Raw genomic sequence first — 27,623 nt, 5'->3', positions numbered from 1 at the left:
TTTCGTATCATCCGTAAACTTGCTCACCCAACCTTCTAACCCCTCTTCCAGGTCATTTATAAAAATGACAAACAGCAATGGTCCCAAAACAGATCCTTGCGGAACACCGCTAGTAACTGCACTCCAAGATGAACCTTTACCATCAACTACTACCCTCTGTCTTCTTCCAGTCAGCCAATTCCTAATCCAAACTTCCAACTCACCCTCCGTATTTGTTCAGCAACACTCTCTAGGACCTTACCATTAAGTGTATAAGTCCTGCTAAGATTTGCTTTCCCAAAATGCAGCATCTCGCATTTATCTAAATTAAACTCCATCTGCCACTTCTCAGCCCATTGGCCCATCTGGTCTAGATCCTGTTGTAATCTGAGCTAACCTTCTTCGTTACCCACTACACCTCCAATTTTGGTGTCATCTACAAACTTACTAACTGGACCTCTTATGCTCCCATTTGAATATAAAAGCAGTAAACTGCTAATTGAGAAAACATTTTAACCAGTTGTGTTGAACTTTGTTTATTTTGTTATATTTTAGTACACCCAGTTATAACTATGCCCCGAACATGGACAAACACTGGATTATGCAGTTCACAGGAGCTATGAGGCCAATCCATATGGAATTTACCAACATTCTCCAGAGAAAAAGGCTGCAGACACTTATGTCAGTGGATGACTCTGTGGATAGGGTAAGTCGCATGATTGAGCCAATTAATGTTCAATGGGAATTTGACTTGTATGGAAGTACAATAGAAAACAGGATGCCTTTGAACATTAAAACAGGGAGGACAGACAGCTCTGCTTCTTTCAGCAGCTACTTGGTAAAGAATGATATTACAGAATAGCAATTTTCATGAAAATATTTCCCTTGCTTTTTTTTTCACAACCATTTAAAATAATAATGAAACAACTTCTATTATGCTTTAGATATTTCAGATGCTTGCAGAGACTGGGGAACTGGACAACACCTATGTCATCTATACTGCAGACCATGGTTACCATATTGGGCAATTTGGACTGGTAAAGGGAAAATCAATGCCATATGACTTTGATATCCGAGTTCCTTTCTTTGTGCGTGGACCAAATGTGGAACCAGGGTCAATGTAAGGGATTATTTATGGAATTAAGGGATTATTTATGGAATTAAGGGATTATTTATGGAATTTTCAAGCTGACAGGAGTCGCTGAGGATTCTATTTTATAATATACACTCTGAGGCAAACTGTCACTTTGCACAGTCACTAATCGGGCTTTCACACTTTGTTACAGTAGCATCAGCGAGTTACAAATATTATCAGAATTTATCAGAAATATCAACTAACATCAAGTGTTGGAAACCTGTGAGAAAGTTAGAAGAGAAATGCCTCCTTATAAAGTCTATGACCAATTAAAATAGATTGGAATCACTCAGCTCCAAAGCATTGCTAACATAAATAAAATAGTAAACATTATTGACAAATTAAAGAAAACAATATTGATATTAATATAATAATTGTATTGAAATCACTGATACTTTAGTGAGATCTCAGAGAGCAATCAACTCTGATGGATCTGCATCCCAGCAAAATCAACACAATCAGAGGTAAAAGGGAGAAAATTGGCCAAAAAAAACACAAAGCTATTTATAAACCCATCAATATTCCACCCACTTTGCCGGAGGCTCTTTCTGTGGTTATGATTCTTGAGAGGTGGCAGCCTTCCAACGCTTTATTCAATGAGCTGTTCATTATGTGTGAGCTAGAGTTCGCAAGTTAATTAGTGGTGAGCCTCATGCCTCAACCCAATCTATAGATATGCCCACAAATAGTCATCATTATTATTAATAGATAGTTAGCAATGTTGAGTGGGAAGTCCAGCTAAAACTCTCTCACCCTTAGCCCAGGATATTAAGAGCAATCCTTCACGTTCTAGCTGCGATCAGCTATAAACTGCTTTCTGTCAACAAAACAACAATTTGGAAAAAGGGAGAGGTATATTGTAAAGCATGTGGGGAGGAGATGAAAGGTAAGTATAGTGACTGACGAGAGTATACCTCAGAGTAAGGAAAATAAAGAAAGAAGATGAAACAAAACTAATGGAAAGAATGTGCTGTGGAAGATGAATGTGTCAGATCCACAATGTTTACCATCTACTTTTAATTTAAATTCTTTAATAATACAAGTTTATATATTATTGTGTGCATTCATCTATGTCACTTACCATGCTTGGTTCGTAAGACTGGAGTATTAAAGTTGTGTGCCATACAGAAGTGCTATTCCTGACACCTACCTCTTGCCCCACTACAACTTTAACAGCAATGGGGGGAAGCATTGCGACACCCACTTGCCTGTTGTCCAATTGAGACACTGAGGTGGCTGCCTAAGAACCACCTCCCACAACTGATGGGATCTTGGCCTGGGAAACTGACACCAGGTGTTAGGCACTAACTGGGCAATGGGTGGGGGAAAGAGGTGGTTTGGCATCTTTTCAGGCCCCTTGCGAGTATCGGAGACACCCTGCTAGCACGTTTACTTCCTGTGTCCCATCAATCCTGATCCGCCATTCCCTTTGATGCCAGTCACCAGGCCCTGCCTGATTTACCCTGGCAAGAGCCAGCACCTGCCTTGTAGGCTGGCTCCATTGCTTCACGTTTCCCTGTGGCACAACTTTGATGAACTGACGGCTGTGCCAAGGAGAGCAGAAGTCATTATCTCAGGCCAGTTAATGGCACATGCTGGGAGAGTGGAGTGGGCGGACAGAGTCGGAGGTTTGGGGTTACGGTCTCACACCTGACTTTTGTACAAGAAGCTGGATCCCACCCCCAGCATAAAATCATCCCAGTAACTAGGCAGCAAAAATCCAGCATAAAATCAGCCCAGTAACTAGGCAGCAAAAATTCTCTCTTATTAATACAAGGTCAAGAAGGCGATTTGGAGAAATGGTTTCAAAATGGACCTTTGGAAATTTAAAATAATTTACCACAAGTGGATAGTGAGACAGGTTAACACTGCTGCCTCACAGCGACAGGGACCCAGGTTAGCATTCACCCTCAAGTGACTGTCTGTGTGGAGTTTGCACGTTCTCACTGTGTCTGCATGGGTTTTCTCCAGGTGTCCCGGTTTCCTCCCACAGTCCAAAGGTTGACCATGGAAAATTGCTGATTGTGTTCAGGGATGTGCAGGTTAGGTGGATTGGCCATGGGAATTACAGGGTTACAGGGATAAGGTGAAGGGTGTTTAGGTCTGGGTGGGATGTTGTTCCCAGGGGCAGTGTACTCGATGGGCCGAATGAACTGATTCCATACTGTAGAGATTCTATGATCCCTGCAAAGGTAAAGCCACCATAGTTCCAGCAGACCACTCTCTTTTTCAAGAGAGAACTGGTGGTGAGTTTAACCTGAGGGTGACCATACGTAAGGTAGTGGGGGTGGGCGGAAGGTCATGAAAGCGATATCATCGCAATAACATGAGCCAGTGTGGCAATTGAATCTTGTTGCCAGCCCTCTGTATTGCAAAGCAGCTCTCCAGCCAAATGGGCTAACTGGCACCCTGACATCCCAGGTACCAAAGTCAGGCGGAGGGGGTGACAACTGGACAGTGCTTGCATGTTAGGACTTCCCTGAGGTCTTGCGGCTTGACCACAGATCCAAGGCAGCAACATTAATGAGTTGGGGTGTGGAGATGTGGCTGAGCGAATCCTGACATCTTAGTGCATTTTTTGATTTGTCCATTGACCAGTCTAGGGCAGAGGTTCCCAAGGTATGTGCCACCCTGGATTTCTGCCGAGATCCAAGTACTGCATGAAATGGTCAGCCTCACAGAGGCTATGATACCTGAGAGGCAGATACCTTTGATATTTTCCTGCCTCCTGCTGCTGGCTCTAGACTACAAGAGGCTCTACAAGAGTTGTCTTGCAACTGATTTGGGACAGAAAAATGCAACAATCAAGAGCGTAACAGGAGCTCAGGGATGGAGGAAGGGCTGAGAAAACCTGCCCATAAAATAGTATTTTCAGACAAATTTAGATAATTATTTGAAAAGGCAGAATGCCAAACAGCAGGGACATTAATACACTGCAGATTGCTTCAGCTGAATAGTTTAAACATCGTAGATGTGACAATCCAACTACTGTCTATTTGTTCTGGAAATGTGATGACTGTATTGCAAAGGAAATTTTTAACATTAAATGTCCACACTGGGTTCAACAGTTAAAAATAATTGCTGTTTTTCAAATCCATATTGAAGCAATATTAGCTCTTTTTGTTTAGTGTAAGTCATAAGCCTTTTTGTGAGAAATCAGATACATTTTGTTTAGCTCATGGTATTCCATTATTGTGGTTGTGTTTATTTCAACAGCATTCCTCAGCTGGTTCTGAATATTGACCTCGCTCCCACCATCTTAGATATTGCAGGCCTTGATGTTCCACCAGATATGGACGGCAAGTCTATACTGAAACTATTGGAATCTGAGAAACCAAGGAACAGGTTAGCGAAAATGATTGAAATCTGGCACCTAACATACAACACAGTATGATTTTGATAACACAGGAGCCAGAGGGGAATACTAAAGAACACCACAACTGATTTAGACTTTAAAATATAAACTAAGAACTGCAGAAACTGGAAACCTGAAGCAAAAACAGAAATTGCTGGAGAAACTCAGCAGGTCTGGCAGCATCTGTGTAGAGAAAGCATCATTAACATTTTGAGTTTTGAATTGGATTGAATTTATTGTCACGTGTACCGAGGCACAGTGAAAAGTTTTGTCTTGCAAGCAAAACAGGTAGATCACATAGTTAAGTAGCGTAGATAAGCAAATAATAGGTAAACAGCAGCAAAAACAAAAACACAGGTACAGGTGAATGTTAAGAGATTGTCCATTCAGTATTCTAACAAGAGTAGGGTAGAAACTGTTTTGAAACTGCCTGATCCATGTGTTCAGGCTTCTGTACCTTCTCCCTGATGGTAGAGGTTGTACAAAAACATTGCCAGGGTGGGATGGATCTTTGAGAATGCTGGCGGCCTTTCCTTCACAGCGGCCCTGGTAGATGGATTCTATCCGGGGTGTTTGGATGGGTCACGAGCGCCACGTGGTCTGCTGCCTTCATCCAGTAAGGTGGCTTTGAGGATTGGAAGAGCTTCAAGAAGGGTCACTGAAAAGTTAACTCTGCCTTCTCTCCACAGATACTGCCTGATCTCCTGAATTTCTCCAGCAATTTATGTTTATGGTACTGCTTTGGAATCTGTAAAGGAGCAATTTAGCTAAACCACTCCTTGACACTTCCATTGCAGTGTATAAATTTCTTTCCTTCAGGTACATAATGGAGTTCATTGTAACTAAATGTGAGGTGATGCACTTTGGGAAGAATATCAGGAAGGCAGAGTACTGGGTCAATGGAAAGATTCTTGGTAGTGTGGATGTGCAGAGGGATCTTGGAGTCTATGTACATAGATCCCTGAAAGTTGCCACCCAGGTTGATAGTGCTGTTAAGAAGGCATACGGTGTGTTTGGTTTCATTGATAGAGGGATTGAGTTCCCGAGCCACAATATCGTGCTGCAACTATACAAAACACTAGTGCAGTCACACTTCGAATATTGTGTACAGTTCTGGGAAAGATGTGGAGCATTGGAAAAGGTGCAGAGGAGATTTACCAGGATGTTGCCTGGTCTGGAGGGAAGGTCTTATGAGGAAAGGCTGAGAGACTTGTGTCTGTTCTCATTGGAGAGAAAAAGGCTAAGAGGGGATTTGATAGAGACATACAAGAGGATCAGAGGATTCGATAGGGTAGACAGTGAAAGTCTTTTTCCTAGTATGATAAACGTCAGCTTGTACGAGGGGGCACAACTACAAATTGGGGGGGGTGATAGATTTAAGACAGATGTCAGAGGCAGGTTCTTTACGCAGAGAATGGTAAGGGCATGGAGTGCCCTACCTGCTAATGTAGTCAACTCGGCCACATTAGGGAGATTTAAACAATCCTTGGATAAGCACATGGACGATGATGGGCCAGTGTAGGGGGAGGAGCTGAGATAGGTTCACGGGTTGGCGCAACATCGAGGGCCAAAGGGTCTGTTCTGCGCTGTATTGTTCTATGTTCTATAACAGTTCCCTTTTGGAATATTATTACCAGTCCCCCAAGGGGATGTTCCCCAAATTATTACGGTTCCTGATGGATACCCAAATTGTCAAGCTCCCAGGTGAGGAGGGATGGTCTAGCTCCCTCTGTTTATTGGCTCATCCTCTCAGCTGGTTACAACAAGGATCCATTCGCTTGTGGATTCCTTTCTCCCAGAATTTGTTTTAAAGGGAGCCAAATTAATCAGGCTTTCTTAAGTTAACTAAAGAGTGACTTTGTTAGTTATTAAATATAAGAAGAAATAATAGGTTAAACATTATGTGGATCAGTCTCAGTCTTGTTCTTGAAGGATAGTTCGAGAGCTTGGCAGTTGATTTCAAGATTCTGAGCTTTGCAGTCCAGTTGAAATCCTCCTTCCTTCTGACTGTCTTTCTGGCCTCTAGCACTCAGAGCAAAAGAGTCCGTTGTTTCTGCAATCCGGGGTGACAATGGGTGGTTCTTTGACTGTGGCCTTCACTGTAAACTAGCACTCCAACCCAGGCCGGTACAAATGAGTATCTCAGCTCACCAGCACATCACCTTCAACTAGTAACATAGGCCATTCTCCAGACCATGTATTCCAGAAGATTAAATTTCAATTTGTGCATATTTTTTCCTCTCTGAAGTTTACATGACACCTTCATTTGTTACATTCCACAGTTACTCTCCAGCTGGCCACTGGAATTGCAATTTCAGTAATTTTGGCTGTATCTGTCCTCTTTTAAAGGAAAGAATGTTGGAATTTAAAAGGTTTGACAGGTCTGTACGTCATCCAAGATAATGATCTATAGTCATTGAAGAAGCAATTGATTGAACCTGCCTCTGTCACATTCTCAGGCAGTGTATTCCAGATCACAATCACTCGCACCCGAGGAACATTTCTTTCATATCAACTTCAGATTTTTTTTTTGCAAATTAATTTAAACTATTAGTTTCTTATCTTTGATCCTTCCCCCAATGAGAACATTTCTCCCAGTCTATAAAGGTAAAGTCGGCATAGTCAATCATAGGGTTGCTGTCTCATACAGAAAGAGACAGATGACTGGTCATGGTTTAACCCAAGGATCACCATGCCTCAGACTGGAAGAGAGCTTTATAAGGAAAGCCCTTCATGATAACTCTCACCCAGTGCAGGAATTGAACCCACATCACTCTACATTGTAAACTAGTAGTCCAGCTAACTGAACTAACTAACCTCTGACCCTTGATAGTTTTGAACACTTTTCTATTCAGTTCTTTCTCTGGGATGTTCACCAATCTTTCCCGATAAATTAAATCCTTCTGGAACCATTTTTATGATCTTTTTCTACAGGATCTCTTTAAAGTCTTTGCATCCTAAATAAAGTGCACTGCCCAGAATTTGACACAATTCTCCACTTCAGGCTGTTCCAATGTCTTACACAGCTTCATAATTTACCCACATTTCTATTTGAAGCCCCTACTTATAGAGTCCAAAGTCTTGACTGCTGATTTTTTTAGCATTGTTCCTAACTTGCCTGTAAACTTCAATGATTCATGTACATATAACCTAGGAATCCCCACTTTAGAATCGTATCCTTTAGTTTTCGGTACCTCTTCTCATTCTTTCAAGCAAAGTATGTGACTTTGCAATTTGCTGCATTACATCTCACCTGCCAGGTGTCTGCCCATAAAGCAGCCTGTCTATATTCCCCAAAAGTTTATCACCGTCCACTTCACAGTTCACTATATATCAGCAAAACATTGTGTTCCCCACGTATTTTGAAGGAACCAGACTGTTTGAGTAACTGTGTCAGACGATAATTGTAAATAATGGTAAATCAGTTGGTATGACAACAAAGAATCAGAATGTTGTAAATGAGTTAAACTTAAAATATAAGCCGTAACTATTTATTTAACCTGGGGCAGTGTTTTGTAGAGGAATAAGACTGTTATTTTCTGGCTAAGGAGTGACCTTATAGGGGTTTACAAAATTATGAGGGGCATGGATAGAGTAAATAGGCAAAGTCTTTTCCCTGTGGTCGGGGATGCAGAACTAGAGAGCATAGGTTTAGGGTGAGAGGGGAAAGATATAAAAGAGACCTACGGGGCAACGTTTTCACACAGAGGGTGGTACGGGTATGGAATAAGCTGCCCAAGGAAGTGGTGGAGGCTGGTACAATTGCAACATTTAAGAGGCATTTGGATGGGTATACGAATATGAAGGGTTTGGAGGGATATGGGCCGGGTGATGACAGGTAGGACTAGATTGGGTTGGGATATCTGGTCGGCATGGACTAGTCGGACCGAAGGGTCTGTTTCCGTGCTGTACATCTCTATGACTCTATGAGTTGAATGAATTTTTTTGATTGTCCTTTGAAAGAGAGACAACTATCATCAATGAATACCATTTCTGAAGCAGCCACCTATCTCTGAAGTAGTCATTCCGGGATGCATTGTTTCTGATGAAGACACCAATTGGCATCCTTGAGATGAGGAGACACCCAGATGTATTAGCCATATAGTGCCATTTGTCAGTTAGTCTTTAACATCCAGCATGTCTTTTCTTGCAGATTCCGTTCAAATAAGAAGGCTAGGATTTGGCGTGACACATTCCTCATTGAGAGAGGGTAAGATACAGTGCATCATGAGTATCACACAATACATTATATGTGGGTGCTTTGCCATCACCAAGAAATACATGCTTCCAAGCATTGCACTTTAAGAACAAAATTATTCCGTTGAGAATTCTACACAAGGAGTAAAAACTGTTGTGCACTTTTCCAATTTCCATATGATTTAAACCTAGTAGTAATTATATTTTTTCATTGTTGCACAGATCTTTCTTACTTTATTTTCAGTTAAGGAATTAATTCTGAAAAACAGTTTGTGTTCAGTTCACTAGTTTCTGTAATTTTTTGATGACAAAGCATCCAGAAAGTCATTACTGATATAACTTACTTGACAACGAAATGCTGAGTTCTGAGTCATTATTAATGCAGTAATAAGCCCTAAAACCTAACTTATTGAATCATTAAAGAAGCAGAGCAGGAAGAACATTACATTCAATTTTTTTTTTAAAAGCAGGTGTAATATCATTGCTCAGACTGGAAGTCATTGAAGTGATATGTTAGTGAGGCAGACATTCCTCATTCATGATCTTGGGTTTCTGCCTGCAGATGAGCAAAGGGGAAAATACACTGGAGTTAATACCCTGAGAGAAGTATTCATTAAGAGTGCCACATGAACTTTCAATCCCTTCATCTTCTCTAATTATCAAGGAACTATTTGTGATTTAATAACCAGGCTCAGAATATCTTGCTCGTTGTACATTTGTTAGACCATAAGACCATAAGACCATAAGACATAGGAGTGGAAGTAAGGCCATTCGGCCCATCAAGTCCACTCCGCCATTCAATCATGGCTGATGCGCATTTCAGCTCCACTTACCAGCGTTCTCCCCGTAGCCCTTAATTCCTCGAGACAACAAGAATCTATCAATCTCGGCCTTGAAGACATTTAGCGTCCCGGCTTCCACTGCACTCCGTGGCAATGAATTCCACAGGCCCACCACTCTCTGGCTGAAGAAATGCCTCCGCATTTCTGTTCTGAAATGACCCGCTCTAATTCTAAGGCTGTGTCCACGGGTCCTAGTCTCCTCGTTTAACTGAAACAATTTCCTAGCATCCACCTTTTCCAAGCCATGTATTATAGGTTAGGGTTAGGGTTAGGGTTAGAAGTGCAGTGGAATTCTATTGAGAGCTATCATTGAGCTGTCTGCTGCATCTCCAGCCAAGTTACAGTGGCAAAATGGAAGGACCCGTGAGGAAATCCCTTGGTCTAGTCCATGCGTTGAGAGTGAATGGTGATCATATGGGTTTTAAACAACAAGCTTCAATATGTTCGCAGTTACTTCACCAAATATTGACCAAGACTTAGAGGATAACTCCTCAGCTCTTTCCTGTAGCAAAGGGTCTCTGCCCCAGGATGCGCACGATGCAAAGATCATGAACCTGTACCAGCATTTGTAACAACATGTTTCTTATTCACTCACGGAATGTGGGGGTCAGTTATTACCCATCCCTTATTGCCCAGAGGCAGGTTGAGCATCAACTGCATTTTGACGGATCTAGAGTCACATGCAGGTCAGGCCAGGTAAAGATGGCAGATTTCCTTCCCTAAAGGGATGTTAGTGACCCAGCTGAGCTTTTATGATGATTCACAGCTGTGTCATCGTTGTCATTAGATCTTTAATTCCAGATTTTTTTCAATTCAACTTCCACTCTCTTCCATGGCAGGATTCAAACCCAGGTCCCCAGAACTCTACCTGGGTCTATGGATTAATAGTCTAGAGATTATACCACTCAGCCATCACCTCCTATCACAACCACTCCCATTGGACATTTTGGGAAAAATATTTCCCATGTTACCTCTATCAGACACAAACCTTGGCCAAGGTCACCAATTCAAAAATCCTTCAGCAAGCTGATTCCATCAATGTACATTCTTCACACTAAGCCAATGACATCTGACCTAGCTCAGCCATGTTCACTGGCTGGATGAGGCCCATGTGCACAAAACCCTCTCTTCAGTAATTGGCCACAGGGTCACAATTCTCTGGGAATCCAAGCCTCCACTACAAAAGACATCTGCACATGAGGATGTGAAGGTGGCGAACATTGACACTGACAGCTAGGAGGTTGTGTCACTGAGGTTTGTGGCCTCTGCTGGTTGAATGTTTGGAAGTGCATTGGAAGAGATCAGCAGAAACAAGCAGCTTGGCTGGCTATGAAGAGAGTCCAGAGAAATCATGGCTGTGTGGGTTGTGCAGCTGCTCAGTTCACTATTTGCTTCTGAAGTAATAATGACAGTGACTGCCACCCCAGACCGCTGCTCCTGAAACACACCGGGTGATGCCCAACGGCTTTGACAACCCCATGGACAAGCCAATGTTTTAGGAGACAGGAAACTGCCACCAACCTCCCACAGGTAGACAAGCAGGAGGCTGGAAGAACACAGCAAGCCAGGCAGCATCAGGAGGTGCTCCACCTGCCTGGCTTGCTGAGTTCTTTCAGTTTTTTATTTTCTCTCTAACCAACCTCCCACAAACTACTGAGTGCCAGTGATCAAAGAAGTCAGGTAACAGTGTTCGTACTGAAATTTGTTGAATAACCTTCAAATCTTAGTTGACAGGTTAAGATGGCAGGATTAATTGGTAACATAACAAAGATTACTAAAGCATATTAGTTAGGTCAGACCAATTCAGTGTTATCTTCTTGCTAAATATAGTTGCCAGAGATTGAGAAGTAAATGGGTAATTTTATTTTAAGATTAGGCACCCTTAAAAGGCTGACCAGTTAACAACATTAGTGGAGTCAATTTTAATCTCTCTTGATTCCCTGGAAACAACATGTAGGAAGGGTTTAAAGCAAGCAAGTCAGTTTTGTTTTGCATTTGTCTTTGTTGGTCCCCTGACTTGAGGAGGGGTGTAGTTTCATTGGAGACATTTCAGAGGGGGTTCGTTAGATTGATTCCAGAGATCAGGGGTTTGTCGTATGCAGAGATATTGAGTGGTTTAGGCCTACAATCTCTTGGGTTTCAAAGAATGAGAGGAGAGCTCATTGAGGTATGTAAAATACTAAAGAAGATATACAAAGTAAATGTAGATAGGCATAGTAGACATATGTTTATTTCTCAAGCTTTGGCAACTATAATCCGCAAAAAGATAACACTCAATTGGTCTAACCTAACTAATAGGCTTTTGCATCCTCTGTTATATATTTTTAGATTAGATTAGATTACATTACAGTGTGGAAACAGGCCCTTCGGCCCAACAAGTCCACACCGACCCGCCGAAACGCAACCCACCCATACCCCTACATTTACCCCTTACCTAACACTACGGGCAATTTAGCATGGCCAATTCACCTGACCTGCACATCTTTGGACTGTGGGAGGAAACCGGAGCACCCGGAGGAAACCCACACAGACACAGAGAGAACGTCCAAACTCCACACAGCCAGTCGCCTGAGGCGGGAATTGAACCCGGGTCTCAGGCGCTGTGAGGCAGCAGTGCTAACCACTGTGCTACCGTGCCGCCCACCGAGGTGCTGTCTAGAATGAGAGGTTATAGTTTTGGGATAAGGGGTAGCAGATTTCAAACGGAGATGAGAAGAAATTACTTCTCTCAAATGAATCTGTGGAATTCATTATCCCACAGTGTAGACGGTGTTGGGACATTGAGTACGTTTAAGGAGGCGATGGACAGATTTTTTAAAATTAGTAATGCATTGAAGACTTATGGAGAGTAGGCAGGAAAGTGGAGTTGAGGCTGGGATGAGATCGGCTGTTATTATAATAAATGGTGGAGCAGTCTCCAGGGGCAGAATTGCCTACTTCCTGTCCTAGTTTGTATGTTCTTATCAGGTTGATTCAATCCTCACTTCAATAACCTTTTCCTCAGTATTAGAGATGTAATCTTACATTACAATAGCTGCTATAAGAATTGTATGATAAGACAACTTTTGCCAAATAATTCTCATTTATTTTAACAACCATCTTAGAATAGAATAGAATGTCTAGTGTGGAAACAGGCCATTTGGCCTAACAAGTCCCCCACCCAGACCCATTCCTCCATACTAATTCACCTAACCTACACACCCCTGAATGCTATGGGCCATTTAGCATGACCAATTCACCTAACCTACACACCCATGAATGCTATGGGCCATTTAGCATGACCAATTCACCTAACCTGCACATCTTTGCGATTGTGGGCAGAAACGGGAGTACCCAGAGGAAACCCACACAGGCACAAGGAGAACATGTAAACTCCACATAGACAGTCACCCTAGGCTGGAATTGAACCCAGGTCCCTAGCACTGTGAGATAGCGGTGCTAACCACTGAGCCACCATGATTATCCCATCAGGCGTGCGAATGGAGTTGGTGAAGCTAGTTAATAAGTTACTGAAGCATGATTGAGCTATAAGGAGATGAAAGCAGAATCAGCAGAATTCAATAGTTGTCTCGGTGATATCTCTTCAGCTGCCTCTATTAATTCATCTTGAGCTTTATATCCATCAGGAAGCAGTTTGCTCCAACTATGTAATACATTTTCGTCACCGCTTTGTCAAGAATGCTCAAAAGGCCAAAGGAAATAACAAAACATGCACTAACGTTAGTTTGAGTTCTTTGTGGAGTTATCCTTTTGTTGAATCACTTGCTGAGTTAGAATGAGCCCCTGTCAATAATATGTGAGAAACCACTTTCTTCACCAGCAACAAATTTAAATCATCCACTCTGTTCTGTGGCATAATATTCCCAATTCCTGCTTTATAAGTGAGCATTTTAGCAACTTCACAAATCAAAGCATCCATCTAAAGGACAGAGACATAATTATGATTAGCTCTCAGTTTCCTGAATGTCAACATATTCCATGGACTGTGACTCACCATCTCAAAAAAAAAGCTGAGCACTGATGAGAACCAAGCCCAAGGAAAGGAACATTAAACCTTGGACTCACTGCTGTAATAGATATTGATTTTTCTTCCTCCAGTCTTTGTGATTCCGCATACACTTCTTACCTGAGGACTAGTGGCTACCTCTTGAAACTTACATCAATTATCTTAACATGGTGAAGGGTAACATATGTCTTACTGGCAGAAAATTAATGTTCACCTCTCTGTGTTTGTAGTCGTTTCACTTAGACAATGTGCATTAATCAGCTAACATGTTTCCAGCAGATTACTTTGGAGGTTAATCACATAAATTCAGCTCTGTAAAACGTATTGCACTTTCTCTTGCTCTTGCTCTCTCTCTCTCTCTCTCTCTTTCTCTCTCTCTCTCTCTGGTTACAGCATCAAGACAAGTGTGTCAGTATATTAAATCTAGAAATAAAGTATATTCACCAATACAAAGCATGTTCCTTTTGTTTTTGGAAAGCAGAATGTCATGTTGATCTGTGACTAATCAGATGCCTCGGTTGGACCGAAGGGTTTGTTTCCATGCTGTACATCTCTATGACTCTATGATGTAGAAGCGAGCATTAAATAATTCATCATTTTATCGAGAAGAAACGAGTCCCTTCCAGAAAATTCATGGAAATGTTCAGCAGGTCAGGTGTCATTCCCATGGTCAGAAAGACAGAGTTAATGTTTCAGGTCAATGACCTTTTTATCAAAACGTAAAAGAGTCATAGGTTCACGACAGGAATAGAGGTGGGAAAATGGGGTTTGGAAACGTCTGTAAAAATCTGAAAGGCAGGCATATTTGTCAGCAAGGATGGTGGTGGAACTCAAGGAGAAAGTATTGAGAAAAAGCATGTGTTAGGTGTAAATGAAATTAGTGAAACCATTAAGGGAAATAGAGGTAGAGATTTTCTGATCTGTAGTAGATGAACTCAGTCTGAAAGCTTGTAAAGTGGTGAATCAAAAGCTGAGATGGTATTTCTTCATTGCAGTTCAGGCTTCAGTGGAACAGTACAGGAGGCTTAGGAAAAAGAAGACAGAATCCGAATGGAGCTGGGAATTGAAATGGGAGGAAGCTGATGGGTGTAGTCCAAATGGAGGTTTCCGGTGATACCAACCTGCATTTTGTTTCCCCAATTTAGAAGAAACTACTTTGCAAATAGAGGATATATTGTTTTAAATTGAAAGAATGCAAACCCATTTCTGTTTCACCTCAGAAGAAGTGCAGGGAGATCTGCACAGAGAGGCAGGTGCTTTATTTCCTGCACTTGTATCAGAAGGTGCTGTGAGGGAGGATGGGGGTTGTTAGGGGTAACAGGGCAGTAGAATGGAGCGTCACCTCTGGAATGCTGAAGGAGAGGGGAACACTCTTTCTGCCTGCTCATGGTTGAGGGATCAGCCACACATTTTTGAGAAAAGGATAAGAAAAATGTTTGGGATGACACAGTGGATCAGTGGTTAGCACTGCTACCTCACAGCACTATGGACCTGGGTTCAATTCCAGCCTCAGGCAACTGTCTGTGTGGAGTTTGCACATTCTCCTCATGTCTGTGTGGGTTTCCTCCAGCTGTTTCAGTTTCCTCCCACAGTCTAAAGATGTGTAGGTTAGATGGATTGGCCATGGGAAATTGCCTAGGTGAAAGTGAGTGCTGGAGATTAGAGACAAGAGTGTGGTGTTGGAAAAGCACAGCAGTTCAGACAGCATCTGAGGAGCAGGAAAGTTGATATTTTGGGCAAAAGTTCTCCTAATTGAAATTATGCTGCAATGTTGTAACTGGGCATTGCTTTTGCCAAGTACAAAGTGTAAAAAGCCTCATTTTTCCAATTCACGAGAAAATTTTGTTACTCCTTTCTTTCCAGCAAATTACTCCGTAAGAAAGAAGAGGGAGCTGGTGATGCACAACAAACCAATTACCTTCCTAAGTATGAAAGAGTGAAAGAAGTGTGCCAACAGGCAAAGTACCAGACTGCCTGCGAACAGCCAGGACAGGTAAATAAGCACAGCTAAACTTAACCATAAATTAGCTACTTTTCCTCTTACATGGGTTAGTATGTCTGCTGCTTTATACTATCAAGCAAGCAAATGTATTATGTTGCATTGGAAACCCAAAACTTTCCTGACTGACTTTAAGAATGTAGGCGAAGGAGGTCTGTATCTATTTCAGCTTGTTAACGTTGTTTGCAGCTACGCTGTCTCATGTCAGTTGCTCGGTGTTTACAGGAATCACAGGACAACTGCCCATTGTCAAAGTCTAAAGTTGTTTAGCGCAGAGAAATTACTACAAGGGCAGGTTGTAAACCTAATTAAAGCTGCAAAGACTCGGTGCCAATCATCAAAACTCACAGTCAGCTGTAAGTAGAACGCATGACTACTATCCTCTTCAAGAGCTTTGAAGACTTACTCATAGAGTCGTACAGATGTACAGCACGGAAACAGACCCTTCGGTCCAACTCATCCATGCTGACCAGATATCCCAACCCAACCTAGTCCCACCTGCCAGCACCTGGCCCATATCCCTCCAAACCCTTCCTAGTCATATACCCGTCCAGATGCCTTTAAAATGTTGCTGCTATATAAAAAAAATTCTATCACCAAGAATATAATCGTGTTGTATTCTATCTGAATAATCCCTGTGAATGAATTCTGTTTCTCTCACAACACATTGAATGTTAGCCTAAATTGACATTTCCTGTGGGATGGATTCATTACCTTTTCTTCCAAATACATTGTTATCAAATGCTCTGCTGTCAATTAGACAACACATTGAATGTTAGCCTAAATTGACATTTCAATGAAATCCTGTGGGATGGATTCATTACCTTTTCTTCCAAATACATTGTTATCAAATGCTCTGCTGTCAATTAGACATCAAGGGTATTAAAGAAAACCAGGAAGGTCTCCCATCTCCTGACCAACATTCCTCCCTCACACACACAAGAGCCTGGCTTTTACAGCAAAGCACTGTCAGACTCTCTCCCCAGCTAATAAGTAAGGGAAGAAAGCCTGACTATGATCCCAACAGCTGCCCAACAATAATATATCACTAAGAGCAGCATCACTTGCTTTAAGGTAAGTGAGTGAGGGGAGATCTCACAGAGACGTATAAAATTCCATGGTAGTTGCAGGAAGAATGTTCCTGGTAATGAATTCATCACCACAGGAAGTAGTTGATGCCAAAGCATTGAATGTATTCAAGAGGCGGCTGGATATAGCACTTGGGGCGAATAGGATCAAAGGTTATGGGGAGAAAGCAGGATTAAGCGATTGAGTTGGATGCTCAGCCATTTTGTGCTGAATGGTGGAGCAGACTCGAAGGGTCGAATGGCTTCCTCCTGCTCCTATCTTCAGTGTTTCTATTTTCTATAGTTTCATTTAAACATTAAAAAGACCAATTTTTTCGGTATCAATTATTTCAATTGCTTATGATGTTCTAAGTCTGTCATTGTCAGTTCTTGATATTTCCAAAGCAATTTAAGAATTCAGAACACTGCGGTTGCAGTTCTTGCTTTTGGACGTAGTTTTGGAGACACATCCAGTTCTCTTAATCTTTGGACCAACTGCTATTGGACCAACTGCTTTACACTGTGTATCTTTTAATTGCACTACCATTTGTAAATTGGGATAGATCTTGAAACTCAAAACTAGGCATCCACAAGGAACTGTGGATCAGAAGCAGCAGCAGAATTATTTTTAATGACAATCTGTAACCTCATTGCCTAGTCTCCAGTGGCCTAAAGAGAACTGGAAACACAATTGGTTGGGCTAAACAATATCTGCTTTCTTTGGGTGGATTGTGGATGGTGCCTTTTGAAACTATGAATATCGAAAGACAAACACTTTTACTGTCCAAGTGAAGCATCGATTGAAAATGGCAGCAGCCTTACCTGAAGCAGGAATAACACAAAGCCATCCCATCTACAGTAACTATTCCTTCACAGCTGTGCAAAACCATGGTAAAACAGAACAATGAGAATCTCTACACAACCTTAATAACCATCTATCAGTTGTTAATACGTTAATAGTACAGAAGCCTGGCTTACGTAAGAAATCCCCCTGTTCACAGAGACTAACATAAATCAATCCCAAAAATGATCAAATTCTCTTGTAATCTTTAAAACAAGTGATAATATATTCTACATTGAAATGCCCAACTGGAAGCAGGTTTAAGTTTGCACTGATCCACTATAGCCTCTTTTATTACATTCCATTCTATGACTTTTAAGCACCAATGTATTTAACTGTGAAAAGTGCCTGAATGCTTCAATTATAATGGGATTATCCCCAAGGTATTGCACTCCTGTGGTCTTCTGCAGCAGTTAGTAATTTTATGCTCAGTTCTGTGTAAGTGCTTGTGTCATAGGATTGATATATTATGTGTTGTCTGTGATATTTTAGTTCCCTGTTGGTGACACTGGAAAAAAACACTTAAAATTCTTTATATAGAAGTTAATGAGAAAGATTTTGATTGCAACATGTACAGAACCATTCCCCATTTTAGTGTTGTTTTCGTGGTTCAACTTCTTGGCTTTTGCACTGAGATTAACATTTTCTGCCTTTAATATCCACTGTGAATGAGTGTGAGGAAGCTTGATTTGTCCATTATTACGCCACAACAGACTGGTTGTTCTGATCTTCAGTAACAGATCAGATGAAAAATAGGAGCTTATGAAATGAAATTCTTCCAATGCCAACTTTTGTGGAAGTTAAGGAGGCCACAGGCAAATGAATATTAACTCAGTGATGAAGTTTGGTTTGGATATTCCTGCAAATACAGTAAACAATAGTAAAAAGATAAAAAATAAAGGTATGTTAATGTGAGGAGGAAGCAGCTGTCCTTGCTGAAATGGATTTGCTGTTACTGTCTATGGTATGGACCTCTCCAAATGAAGGCTGAATGCCAATTCACTGACAACTCCTCTTAACTCACTCCTGGACCTTGACCTCACCACTAAAACATCAAACCATTGTTCCCAAGATTGCTGTAGATCTCATCCTCCCTGGAGATCTTCTCTCCATGACACCCAACCTCATCGCCAGATAGCCTTAAATCCCTTTCCAAGATCCACCGACAGCGCTGTCCTGCTGGACCCATTTTTGCAGCGTGTTTGTTCCCCACTGAACTGACTTCTTCCTACTTCAACTGTGTTTTGTCTATTCCCCTTGTTCAGTTTCTTTCCCCCTCTTACATCCACAGTTCTTCGAACATGCTCCAGTAATTTTGCAGCTTCTTGGACCTAGCTGTCTTCTTTCCACCATGGACAAACCCTCTGCTTCCATTTCCCACCTGAATGTCTGAAAAGTCTTTGCTCCTTTCTACAATGAGGACAAATTGTCAGCGCCCACCTAACGGAACTTGCGCTCACATTGAACAACTTTGGTAAAACAAAGAATTGCAGATGTTAAAGATCTGAAACAAAAACAGAAATTACCGGAGAAACCCAGCAGATCTGGCAGCATCCGTGGAGAGAGAAAAATAGGGAGTTAATGTTGCAAGACAGGTAATTCTTATTAAGAACAGATAGTAGCTAGGAAAAGGTAGTATATGGACTGAATACATGGGGGAATGCAAGGAAAGGAGTAAGTGGATAGACTGAAATGGAGTCCAAAGTGAAAGAACAACAGTTGGGGAGACAAAGGGATGGATGGATGGTAACCTAGGGAGAAAGTAAAGCTGATATGGGGACCATAAGTAAGAGAAAATGGGTTGGTTGTGCTGAAAGAAGTCTATGATCCAACTAAATGGCAGCACAGGCTTGAGCAGTCAAAGAGTCTGTTCCTGTTCCTATTTCCTATGGTCTTATGATCTACCTTAGCTTTTTCAGGTCTTCAAGAGTAAGGTCTTTACGGTCTTGTCCACAGGCCACATTACCACAATAGATCAACTCATCCCAGTCCAATGTTTCATTGTGAAAAATACCCAACGGTTACAGAATGATGGCTAGAGCCTTTCAGAAGGAGGTTCGTGAGGTCACACTGTATACTGTTATCCTGCTGTCCTCCATCTTTCGACCAAATCTTTCAATATCAACCACGAAGTCTCTCCACACGCGCGCTGGGATTTTCAGTGGGAGACTGTTTGATCCTAATTAAAATCTCACAGAATATTCTCTTCTCCAAGGCCCTTTGTAACTCATGCTCCTAACAGACCCTGTTGTCATAATGATCTGGTTCACTAATGTCCTTTAGGGAAGGGGATTTGCCATCCTTACGTGGTCTGGCCTAAATGTGACTCCAGACCCGCAGCAATGTGGGTTTCTCTTAACTGTCCTCTGCGCAATTAGAGATCAGTAAGAAATACTGGTTCAGCTGGTGATGCTCATATCCTGTGAATTAATAGAATACAACTATTGGATGTTGCAGCCGTTATCTCTCATTGCTGCCCAGTTTGTGCCATGAGTTGTCTGATTTTGGTCAGCAAGGGTAGTGATCCGCCTCAGTAAATAACACTTTGTTGCCAAATTAACTCGCTTAAAGCTTCTCCTCCCCCACCCACCTCTGTTCTCTTTCACCTTGGCCTTCCCCGCTCTTAACTCATTACTTTGTCATAGTATTTGGTTCAATATCCTTTAGAGAAAGTCATGATTTGGAGATGCCGGTGTTGGACTGGGGTGTACAAAGTCAAAAAATCACACAACACCAGGTTATAGTCCAACAGGTTTATTTGATAGCACTAGATTTTGGAGCACTGCTCCTTCATCAGGTGGTTGTGGAGTTTAAGACACACCCAGACAGATGCACACTCACAGGCAGACAGATAGATACATACATATACACATACTCCTTCAAACACACACACACTCCTACTGACTCATGCAGGCCCTCTCTCAGACGCTCACACATACACTCCCAGTCGGTGTGGACTTGTTGGGCCGAAGGGCCTGTTTCTACACTGTAATCTAATCTAATCTAAAACCACCTACCTCCACACACACATCCACATGCACACACACGCATACATATAAGTTTATGGGGTGAATTTGTACTTGCAGAATTTGTACTTGCAGAATTACATTTTATTTTGCTCAAAAACTGCATGAATCCATGTAAGATTCTGTAAATTCATTTTTTCTGATTAGAATCAGTCTGACCATTGTGGCAGAGACGGTCTCACACAGGGCACCTCTCACCTTAAATGCATTATCTGGGCCGACATGACACCAATTGTTAAAGTTCACTTGAGAATGTAACTTTGAAAAAGTTCTGCGACCTACATACGAAAGAAATGAACCAACATGTTCCTTCTAAAAGATGAGAGACTTAACAAACAATCCAGTTCTTTTTCAATATATAACTTCAATTACATCACACTGTAAACTTTTGCAATAAATTCTGTGTCTTACAGTCTTATACTCCACAACCACCTGATGAAGGAGCAGCGCTCAGAAAGTTAGTGCTTCCAAATAAACCTGTTGGACTACAACCTGGTGTTGTGGGATCTTTAACCTCCAGGAAAGTAACTGCTGGCCTACGTGTGAGTCCAGGTGCACAGCGGACTCTGAATTGCCCCTTGGGAAATTAGCCGTGGCCTAGCCAGTGTCACCCACATCCTGTGAATGAATAAAAAAAGTTATTGCCCTGGAAACTGCCCACTGCCTCCACTGCCAAACCCAGGAGCTTGAAAGCCCTCTTTTTTTCCCGCTCTTGACTTGCAATCAGCACACCTAAAAAATGGTACTGACCAATCTTTATCAAAAAGGTGGAAAGAGAGTAATGATGAGAATGATGTTTCATGAAACCAATCTAATCTCTCCCTAACCTAATCTCTCCCTAACTAATCTAATCTCTCGAATCGGTTCTAATTATAGCAGCTGCTATAAGCTTTCCAGTTACAAAAAGCGTTAAAATGAAAAGCCCTTTGCTAAAGATCACAATTCTGCACATGGTTACATCTGTTGCGGTATAAAATTCTCCCTGGAGCCAACACCAACACTATTACAGAGGAATGCTCAGAAACTGGTTTCAGGAATTGAACCAACCTGCATACTGCCCATTAAGATGATAATGACCCTGTAAGTATTATGCAAATATGCAAAGCTGGATCTTTTTTTCAGGAAGTTTGTTTAATGATGTAGTAAAAGCTATGTTTTAGGATAATAGAATATTAAAGGGAGCACTCATTCTAGGGATGATGCCAGAATTGGGGAGGTATTGAGATATTGGTTTTAAACCATACCACTTCCAATTTATGAAAGTAACTTAGATTCAGAAACTCCATGGCAAATGGTCAAATGTGCAAATGATGTCAGATCATGAGAGTCAGTGGAATAGAAAGAGGCAGATCAGAATCACAGAATTAGATATACAAACCGAGACATGAAGTATTAGGCAACCAAATGGAGCAAGAGGGAAAATAGCCTTGTTGTTGATATTTAAATAACCACAAGAGACAAATTAGAAATAAGGGGCATAAATTATCTTTTAGGCTGTTTGTGACAAGTAGTGTTCCCCAGACTTAGAGACATAGATTTATACAGTACAGAAACAGACCCTTCAGTCCAACACGTCCAAGCCAACCAAATATCCTAAATTAATCTAGTCTAATTTGCCAGCATTTGGCCCATATCCCACTAACTCCTTCCTATTCATATACCCGTACAGATGCCTTTAAAATGTTGTAATTGTACCAGCCTCCACCACTTCCTCTGGCAACTCATTCCATACATGTACCACTCTCTGCATGAAAAAGTTTCCCCTTAGGTCCCTTTTAAATCTTTCCCCTCTCACCTTAAACCTCTGGTTTTGGACTCTCCCACACTGGGGAAAAGACCTTGTCTATTTACACTATCCATGCCCCTCAAGATTGTATAAACCCCTATAAGGTCACCCTCAGCTTCTGACACTCCAGGGAAAACAGCCCCAGCCTATTCAGCCTCTCCCTGTAGCTCAAACTCTCCAACCCTGGCAACATCCTTGTAAATCTTTTCTGAACCCTTTCAAGTTTCACAACATCTTTTCAATAGCAACAAGACCAGAATTGAATTCTTAACTGGGCCTTTACAATATAAATATGAGTGAATAAGAAATAGTGTATCTAAATTTTGGCATGACAGTAAATTGAGAAGCAGAGTACTTTGTATGGTTAGGAACAGGAAGTTCCAGAGTGTTACACACAGATTAAGTGAGTGATCAAAACAACTGCAGATGAATGTTACTGAGAGAAAATATGAAAACATCAACTTTGGATCCCCAACCAATAATTCTGACCATTTGTTAAGTGAGCAGAGGAATTTGGGAGTCAAGACATACAAATTGCAAAGAGCCAACGCAAATTAAATAGATGAATGGAATATTAACCTATACGAGAGAAAGTGAGGACTGCAGATGTTGGAGATCAGAGTCAAAAAGAGTGGCACTGGAAAAGCACAACCAGTCAGGCAATATCCAAGGAGCAGGAGAGTCAACGTTTCGGGCATAAGCTCTTCATCAGGAATGAAGAAGAGCTGATCTTGATGAAGAACGTATGCTCGAAATGTCGACTCTCCTGCTCTTCGGATGCTGCCTGAGCAACTATTAACCTATATCTCAACTTGGGCTCGAATACAAAGTGAAGAAAGGTATGCTTCAGATGAATTTAGACCTACCTCATGTGGAGGGTTGCATACAATTCGGGCACTGACTACTGCAAGGATGTATTAGTCTTGGAGGAAGGTAAACAGCAGGTCTGGATTTTCTGATGGCCAGGCAGTCGTTATTGCAACATAGCTCAGAGATGCACACGGATTCCCGAAGGAATCCCCATTATATCAGAGTCTGAAGCTATTGCTTCAGAAATTTAATTTCTCTCTGCCTGGAACCTACCAAAAGTCTCCATTTTAATTGGATAATTCGGAGAGTTTCAATGAAATTAAGTAAAAGAATTATTCAGGAAAAAACAGCCAGACATGATTTAACCTCAAATATCTATACTGCTTGAATGGACCAAACATGACCAACCCATAAATGCCTCTTCCCAACACCCACCAGTCCCAAACACCCACCCTCCCTGCTTCATTCTGGACCTGATTTCTCCCATTCACCCCGATCTACCCCTAATTACTGCATCACTTACCTGGGCCGCTCACCACTTTGCATCCTGGCACCCCCATGACTTTCCCAGTTGGCCCCCTACTGACCTGGCATATTGCCCTTACCCATCTGCCAGCCTATCTCAACCTAGATGGCACCCTGCGCACTCAGCATCTTAACCTCATGCATTTACTGTTTGACAGCAGCTATCAGGGCCTTTATGTTTAGCTGACTGTTGTGAGGAGGTGGAAGGGGGCATTCGTTTGCCTTTTCACAACTGTTTTGCGGTCTGAGAGAGTTGTCAGAATGGCAGTTCAGCTCCGTGTTTCTGAGCTGGCCCTGAGCAAATCCTGAAACTTGTGCTTCCTCGAGCTTAGAGGATTGAGGGAGAAGCCAATTGTTCAGAACATGAATGGATTTGACTCGGTTGAGAAACTATTAACCCTGGTGCAAGAATCCAGAGTAAGGGCAATGTAACCTTACAATTTAGGATAAGCCAAAATCTGAGAGTTTTTCACAAACAGGCAGTTGTGCTGAACTTACTCCCCTAGAAAGCTGTGAATGTTGGGTCATCTAGTATTTCCAAGACTGAGAGGTTTTTTTTGTCAGTTCGGTATCAAAGTATTTGGAGGAAAGGTAAGTAAATGGATTTAAGGTTCAGGTCAGCCATGGTTCAGTGGTGGAAAAGCTTTGAGGGACTCAATGCCCATCTCTGGTTCATACATGCCATATTCCCGTGGGCTATTTAGTGGTGCTGGCATTTGAAAAGGCAACTGACAGTCAATTCTGGAAGGATTGTTATTGAGGGATAGAGGTGGGGCAGTGTGAGGGCAGGTTTTCAACGTCAGCTCATGAAATAATGTTTTTCTTCGGCCTGATCTGGGGATTTCTCTGGAATAGCCGGACTCTGCTCCAAGCGTTCAGCAGTAAAGCAGGCTTGTACCAATACTCTGCTTCTACCTTCCTGAGTGTTTAGAGAATTCCATCCTCAGGTTTTGCAATGGAGCATTGAAAGGTTAAACAACAATGGAAAGCTCACCCCGCCATATTTTTGCCACCTTGCTGGAGTCAAGAACATTTAACGTCAAGCTGGATTTTTGCACCTGTGTGTATAACATGTAAGTCCTGTACACACAGGAAAACAGTGTCTTTTTTTAACAAAAAGCAAATGGAGTAGAATTATACATATTTCCTTATGTTGCAGTAAATGGACTGAATTTAAGAGAAATGAAAAGGGTTTTGTTCTTTGACCTGAAAAAGACAAGTTAAGGCACAAAATCTAAATATTTAAAAGTATTGTGTTTTACTGTATAGCAACATTTAATAAGTTAGTACAAGTCTTTTTATATTATTTGTTCATGTACATCAGCATTGCTGGTTAGATTAGATTCTCTACAGTATGGAAACAGGCCTATCGACCCAACCAGTCTACACCGACCCTCTGAAGAGTAACCCACCCAGACCCATTTCCCTACCTTATATTTATCCCTGACAAATGTACCTCACTCTATGGGCAATTTAGCATGGCAAATCCACCTGACCTACACATGTTTGGATTGTGGGAGGAAACCAGAGCACCCAGAGAAAACCCACACAGACACAAGGAGAACGTGCAAACACCACACAGTCAGTCGCCCGAGGTGGGAATTGAACCAGAGTCCCTGGTGCTCTGAGGCAGCAGTGCTAACCACTGAGCCACCATGCCATCCCAAATCCAAAGATGTGCTAGTCAGGTGAAATGGCCATGCTAAATTGTCCATAGTGTGAGGTACATTAGTCATGTTTTGGAGGTGCTGGAGTTGGACTGGCGTGTACAAAGTTAAAAATCCCACATCACCACGTTATAGTCCACAGCAGGTTTATTTGAAAGCACTAGCCTTTGGAGCGCTGCTTCTTCATCGGGTGGCTGTCCTGATGAAGGAGCAGCACTCCGAAAGCTAGTACTTCCAAGTAAACCTGTTGGAGTATAACCTGGTGTTGTGTGATTTTTAACTCTGCTGGTTAGGACATTTCTAATTGGCTTTGAACCAAGTGGTGTGATGGGGCCCTTTAAGAGGACAGTGAAGAGTATACCACATTGTTGTAGGTCTGGAGTCCCATGGAGAGCAGACCAAGTAAGGATGGGCAATTTCTTCCCTAAAACACATTCATGAATGAGACAGAAATGTCAGTCAACAATGGTTACATTGTTGCCGTTAGTGTAGCTTTTCATTAATTTTTATGGAATTTAAATTCTACCATCTGCCATCGTGGAATTTAAACTTTGCCACCACAGTAATAGATACTCTGGATTACTAATCAAGTGATATTACAACTACATCATCACCATAGAAGTGGAGGAATTTGTTTAGCCTCCTTAAGCATAACAAGGTATGATTCTAATTAAGTATTCTGTTCACAGTTAAAATAAGTCCAGCAATGGTTTTCTGGACATATGTTGAAGTTAGATATTTTGGGGGTTTTTGTAACCTGCCAAGGTGAATGGTTTCAGCGTAGGCAGCAAAGTAAAACACCAGAAACTGCTAACATGGTCAGAAGCTGACAGATGAGAATCCCTTGCGGGATAGGTGGGTCTAACATTTAACGATGTTAAATTGTCATGAACTGCAATTCCAGCCAAGAATTCCGAGTTTAACCATGTGCACAGTTTACCTGGAACTTCCCAGGTTGAATGAGTTGAGAGCAGAGCTGAAACGCTGACAGACAAGAGCACTTTCAAACCCAGAAACATGACAGCTGCTTCCTCACCAAAGGGAAAGGCTTTTAGATAACTGGAACACACCTTTTTCTCTTCTTAACACATTCAACATAAGTCACAGCATGTTCCAGACGATTTGCCGCCTGCTAAAGTTAATTACAGAAAGATCAGGAGAACTTCCCCCTGATACTTTGAGCTTATATTCCCATTGACCAAGAGTAGGTACCAGGAGGGAGCCTTTGCAAAGCTTATCATGAAATGGGAAGGTAGGCACATTAACTCATTTTAAACCTCTGTTTCCAAGCCAATCCAACTCTACTCTGTAAATCCCCACTGCCGCACTCCTTTCTTGCACACTGCAGCATTCTAGATTGTAATAGACATGCAATGATGAATTAGTGGATCTGAGCATGACATTGTATTTAAATGTACAATTGCTCACTTTGTAGATTTGTGGTTTATAACATAAAGGAAATCCAGCATAGCTGCCATTTCTATAGTCTCCTCTACAATTCTCAGTCAGACCCATAATCTGTTCTAATAGCCGCACTACACAATTCACTCAGCGGTTAAAATTTGATCATTCCAGCAGATAGATTCTTTAGGCACAGCTTTGAGCACCTCAGTGCTATAGTACCATTAAAAATAGGGACCAGAAAAATAAAACAAAAACATAGCTATCTGTGACAGAAGCTAAAGGATTTCCCACTAATTATTTAAAAACTAAAAGAACTGTGGATGCTGGAAATCAGAAACAAAAACAGAAATTCCTGGAAAAGCTCAGCAACTCTGGCAGCACCTGTGCAGAGAAATCAAAGTTAACGTTTCAGGTCCAGTGACCCTTCCTCAGAATTTATGTTTTTGCTTCCCACCAACTATTGTTATGTTTAAGGAGGCTAAACAAATTCCTCCACTTCTATCCATCCCACCAGTAGCATTTAACTAGTATTCTGTGGTCATCGTTGACTATTGCCTTTCTAAAGTGCTAAATAGCTACCAGAAAAGGGTGCCACTTTAAATGGCCAGTAGTCACAAAGTGAGCAAAGGTACTGTAAACTTGCGCTGATTGTCAGTTCTATTTGAGACCTACACATCTTTGGCAGTTCAAACTCAACATGTGGAGACTGGTTATATTACATGAATGCCATTATCACACTGTGTTCCTCCTAGTCAGGAAATCGACTTAATCATAACCTCAGCACCTCCCAGAAGGTTTTGTAGGTTTAATTAAACACTTGAGTTTGCAAAGCAAGATTCCAAATGGAACAAATTAAATAGTCAATTAGGAAAGCAACATGCTTTCCTGTCTTATGTTTAACTAGGAGAAAGTGAGGACTGCAGATGCTGGAGATCAGAGCGGAAAAAGCACAGCAGGTCAGGCAGCATCCAAGGAGCAGGAGAA

General features: G+C 41.7%; 1 protein-coding gene across 4 annotated transcripts in view; it reads left to right on the top strand.

The window, feature by feature from the left end:
- sulf1 (sulfatase 1) overlaps positions 1 to 27,623 on the top strand; it is a 308,830-nt gene that overhangs the window by 240,249 nt on the left and 40,958 nt on the right. For all 4 annotated transcript variants that reach the window (XM_043689229.1, XM_043689233.1, XM_043689232.1 and 1 more), the window contains exons 8-12: positions 535 to 685; positions 924 to 1,099; positions 4,331 to 4,459; positions 8,623 to 8,679; positions 15,378 to 15,507. In XM_043689229.1, the coding sequence (XP_043545164.1) occupies positions 535 to 685; positions 924 to 1,099; positions 4,331 to 4,459; positions 8,623 to 8,679; positions 15,378 to 15,507 (643 nt within the window). The remainder of the gene's footprint in view (positions 1 to 534; positions 686 to 923; positions 1,100 to 4,330; positions 4,460 to 8,622; positions 8,680 to 15,377; positions 15,508 to 27,623) is intronic.

This window comes from Chiloscyllium plagiosum, chromosome 4 (genome assembly GCF_004010195.1).
Source record: "Chiloscyllium plagiosum isolate BGI_BamShark_2017 chromosome 4, ASM401019v2, whole genome shotgun sequence".
Classification (NCBI taxonomy): Eukaryota; Metazoa; Chordata; class Chondrichthyes; order Orectolobiformes; family Hemiscylliidae; genus Chiloscyllium; species Chiloscyllium plagiosum.
The sequence above is the reverse complement of the archived record's forward strand: the minus strand, read 5'-3'. Positions and strand labels throughout refer to the sequence as shown.